Source organism: Phalaenopsis equestris, unplaced genomic scaffold (genome assembly GCF_001263595.1).
Source record: "Phalaenopsis equestris unplaced genomic scaffold, ASM126359v1 Scaffold000002, whole genome shotgun sequence".
Lineage (NCBI taxonomy): Eukaryota > Viridiplantae > Streptophyta > Magnoliopsida > Asparagales > Orchidaceae > Phalaenopsis > Phalaenopsis equestris.
In genome coordinates, this window is record NW_018164444.1 from 10,193,797 (window position 1) to 10,198,080 (window position 4,284).

Consider the following 4,284-nt stretch of genomic DNA (forward strand, 5'->3'; position numbering starts at 1 on the left):
TTAACAAAAATACAATCCGCATGAAAAGCCTCCCCCAGTTCGAACTTTCAGAAGATATGATAGGAATCAGCAAAGATCAAAAACCCAAAAAGAGCCACTTTTTTTTTTTTTTTAATTTCACATCCACATGAATCAATATATCCACATAATAAAGAGTCAAAAGCTTTTCCATTGATCAGGGATTAACGATAAGGTCTCCACACTTGCACTTCCAGCTCAAAGGTTTGTAGTTGGAGCTGTAATCACCTCTGATAACGTTAATGGCGGCAGAGACCCTCCCACCACCATTCCTCTGCTGAGGAACTGCAGGCACCTGCACTGCCTCACATCGCCCACATGCTCGGCAAATTCCAACGCATAGAGGCGGTCTAGATCCAATCATTGAACCATCTATAATCTCTTCTCCTCCCTTCTCCTCCTTCAGATTAAAAAAACGAATCATTAAAATCAATGGAGATGAGAAAGGTGATGGCTTTTTGTCCATGGAGAGCAGCTAAATACTTACTCGGGTGATTTCAGAGAGTTTGAGTAATGGCCGACCTGCATTCCAGTGAGAGCTTTAAATGGAACTTATATTTAATATGGTCTGAAGATGAAAAGAGGGAACTTATTTATATACCTGGAGTAAATGATAGGAGCAGGGATGGAGTGAGGAACAGAAAGAAGATGAGGAGGAAATGGACGCTTCGTTGAGCTTTAAGTGAGAAGAAATAATGAACCATTCTGCAGACAAGTGATTGAATGAGTGATTAAATGTGGAGGAGTAGAAGTGGTGGGGGTTATAAACGGAGCTGCGAAACTTCGGAGAGGTCTTCAGGGTTGATACTTCCTGCAAGTTTGGTGTGCAGTGTTAAATGCAGTCAGGAGTAGGAGAGAGAGAGATGAAATTGGCATCCGGAAGTTGTGCTATAAAACTATTGAATGAATGCATAAGCTATGGATTACAAAAGATAGAGAGAGAGAGAGAGGGGGGGGGGGGGGGGGGAAAAGAACAGAGAAAGTTAGGAGCATGGATTACGATAAAAAAGAGATCTTTTACAGGTAAAAGCAGGGGTGACAGAACAAACGCAGCAGCATTGGTTTACGAGCCTAAAACAGAGAAGGGAAGAAGAGACGTGTCTGTGACATCCTATCAGCGACAATTAAAAAGAAGTTATTAAAAAAAAAGGATTTTGCGTTTCTGAGAGATGTAAAGAAACGGAGAGAAGAGAGAATCGTTACCATAAGAAGAAGTTGGATCACATCTGCGCTGTGAGGGCTCATTTTCAGATTCTTCTGCTGCCATTATGATGTGTAAGCCTTCTGTATGTTAGTTGGTGCGGCTGCTTCGCTTGTGAAATAGCGATTGCAGTTCAATTCCGACACGCCATCTCTTTCCTTCTCTCTGAAAAATACAGCTTAGCTCTCTTCTGCCATGACAAAGGAAGCAAGAAAAACAGACGAGAGAGCTGAGTTGTTATCAGGGCAGCAACCACCATCAGCAGCAACGAGTAGGCAATTGCAGATTCAATTCTTGCGTTCAGGCTTGTAACTGTTAAACAACAGTACATAGCTTTCACTGATTTTTTTTTTTTTAAGCGCATTGTAACGATATGCACGCTCAGAAAAACAACTCCTTTACAAGCTCTAAATAAGCATACGAAGAAGGTTATTACTTATTTTTAGGTCATTCATTGTTATAACCACACAATTCCTCTGAATTTACATATCTGAAACCTAAATTTGACTTTTATATTTATACCACCCAAATCTTTCATATGACATCACAAAAATCACTATTTTAATTTTGGGGATTAGATATTTACATTACATAAAAATTGAGTGGTATGAATGTAAATCTTTCTTTATTGTAAGATAATGCTATTCAGCAAAAAAAAAAAAAAAAAAAAAAAAATCATTTTTTGTGAATTAAATTGAATTTATCAAAACAGACTTTTGATTGAATTATTTTTTACTTGCATGTATACCTTTTCTTTATTTATGTTCATCTTCTGCCAACAAATATTTGGTTTGTTTTTTTTTTTTTTAATAATTGAATAACTTAATAATAATTTTCATCAGAATTAATGAGGCAGCACAAAGTTGTTTAAGAATTATGATTGTAGCACACAATTCTAATGTATCTCACACCTAACTTTCATATTTACATATATAATACTTTGGTGCTTTATTTTTGATATGATATTAAAGATTTGAGTGATGTGTGTGAATATGAAAATTAAAATGTGAGATATGTAAATACATAAGAATTATGTGTTATGCATGTAAATGCCCAACACCCCACCCACCCGGGCTTGTAGATTTATTTTTGGGTTAGGAGTTAGGACCAACGGCTTATTTTTCAATATCCTGCGGCCTACAGAAAGGGCACTAATACCATATACCAATTAACTGCAACATAATTTATTCCATTAAAGTTAGTTTTTCTATTTTAATTAAAAGTATTGATATTGCCCCACTTTGTGAGAACAACCATAGCCTGCCACAATTATTATTTCTACTTCTTGCAATCATATAAGAAAATGTTTCATCACCTGTAAGCAGAGAGATTCTTTCAATCATATATAAAACCCTTTTAATATAATGGTGTAGCATTAAAACAAAGTATATGAGGGAAAAAAAATCAATCTCAAACTCTAAAAAAAATTATTGGTAGACATAAATCAATTTTTTATCTGTACAATCATCAAAATAACTCTGGAGATATGTACTCATCAAATGGCTATCATATCTGTACAATCATCTAATTTATAAGACTTCAATCTAAGATCACAGCTGGCAAGATCTCAACCGTCCAAATAGTGAGGCAGTTTCTAGCTTCCATGCTTGACAACAATTTGAGAAATACTCAATAAATCAGATTTCCAGTTGAGACAAGGAAAACATTAATCATTGACAGCATTCATATGATTCTTTGGGTTAAACGTTATGACGTACAGAGATCTTATAGAAGATCATTCGATTTTTTCTTTTTTTTTTCTTTTCTTTTTTGTTTTTTTGAGGAAGGTAAGCCTTGAGGGCACTATGGAAGTTGTTAGGGGCTAGTGCGAATCAACCGCACACCTCTCAGGTGGGGAACGGTCCCCGACCACAGGACCGTGTGATCATTCACATTCCAAACACAGTTAAGAGACAAGATATAGCAATAAATTACAATACTTTAAAATATGGTCACAAAACACTTCGAAGTTGAATGTTAAGGCAAAGGATCAAAGACGCCAATGCAACAATGCAATCTGAATAATATGATGACAAAAAGCTTAAATTGGGGTGATTAATTGTAAAGCCAGCTATAAAAATATCGGTACAACAACGACAGCAAGCCTTTATCCCACTAAGTGGGACCGGCTAAATGAATCCTTTTTCTCCATTGCACCCTATTGAGTGTCATATTTTCATTTAATTCTAATAAATTAAGATTATTTTTTTATATAATATGCCAAGTCTTTCTAGGTCTACCTCTGTCTTTTTTAATATAAGTCGAATCTAGGACATCCACTCTCCTAACAAGATAATTAAATGATCGACATTTAATGTGACTAAACCATCTAAGATGACTCTCTCTAATCTTGTTTGCCACTGGAACTACACCAACCCTATCACAGATATATTCATTAGAAGATTGATTAATAAAATTAGAGAGGATTGAGTGCTATAAATCCAGTGATAGAAAAGAGGGTGAGAACACTTAATTTTATTTTATGCTTCTCTTATAAAGGCCAACATTCTGTGCCATAGAGAATGCATTGCAAGTCTCACCACCATCTTATAAAATTTTCCTTTCACTCTAAATGGTACTTTTTTATCACACAATAGGCCCGATGCATTCCTCCACTTCAACCAACCAACTTGAATTCTACTAATAACATCCCCATCTATATCATCATCAGTTTGAACAATAGGTCTAAGATATCTAAGACATTCACACCTTTTAATAATTTGATCACCCATAATTACAACTCTGGCGCTAGAACTACTACTACTAAAATTACATTCCATGTATTCAATTTTAGTTCTACTCAAACAAAAGTCTTTAAACTCCAATATAATCTTCATAATTCAAGCTTTTTTTGAACTCTTTCTCAGTCTTATCCACTAGAAGGATAGCGAAAAACATACGACAATGTACATCCGAGCATTTTTTCCCTTAAAAAAAAAAAGATTTTTTTTTTTAATCCTTGAGAGTATTATAATTTTTCCAATTTAAAAAAATTGGGGTTGTCAGCTGCTGCTATACTTAAACGAATATGATTATAAAAAAAACATCTTCTCACAACCACAAAA

The 4,284-nt window shown here is 35.0% G+C and overlaps 1 protein-coding gene across 5 annotated transcripts; it reads right to left on the reverse strand.

Annotated features, from left to right (window-relative positions):
• On the reverse strand, nucleotides 1-1,715 carry LOC110025497 (EPIDERMAL PATTERNING FACTOR-like protein 2). 5 transcript variants are annotated; one of them, XM_020726010.1, is made up of 5 exons: nucleotides 1,222-1,715; nucleotides 1,040-1,129; nucleotides 620-829; nucleotides 506-540; nucleotides 1-418 (listed from the first exon to the last, which is right to left on the reverse strand). In XM_020726010.1, the coding sequence occupies exons 3-5, from the start codon at nucleotides 720-722 to the stop codon at nucleotides 176-178; spliced, it is 381 nt and encodes a 126-aa protein (XP_020581669.1). In that variant the 5' UTR covers nucleotides 723-829; nucleotides 1,040-1,129; nucleotides 1,222-1,715; the 3' UTR covers nucleotides 1-175. The 5 variants fall into 5 exon arrangements, with proteins under 5 accessions (XP_020581669.1, XP_020581680.1, XP_020581697.1 ...); XM_020726021.1 differs by having other exon boundaries at nucleotides 1,019-1,129; XM_020726038.1 differs by lacking the exon at nucleotides 1,040-1,129 and having other exon boundaries at nucleotides 1,222-1,300.
• Between the last annotated feature and the right edge of the window lie 2,569 nt (nucleotides 1,716-4,284).

What these genes read in the sequence shown, in the direction of transcription:
- LOC110025497 (XM_020726010.1), bottom strand. Translation starts at nt 722, where the DNA reads ATGGTTCATTATTTCTTCTCACTTAAAGCTCAACGAAGCGTCCATTTC. An exon ending in GCTCCTATCATTTACTCCAG is followed by an intron (nt 541 to 619) that starts GTATATAAATAA and finishes ACTGGAATGCAG; the next exon opens with GTCGGCCATTACTCAAACTC. An exon ending in AACTCTCTGAAATCACCCGA is followed by an intron (nt 419 to 505) that starts GTAAGTATTTAG and finishes TTTAATCTGAAG; the next exon opens with GAGGAGAAGGGAGGAGAAGA.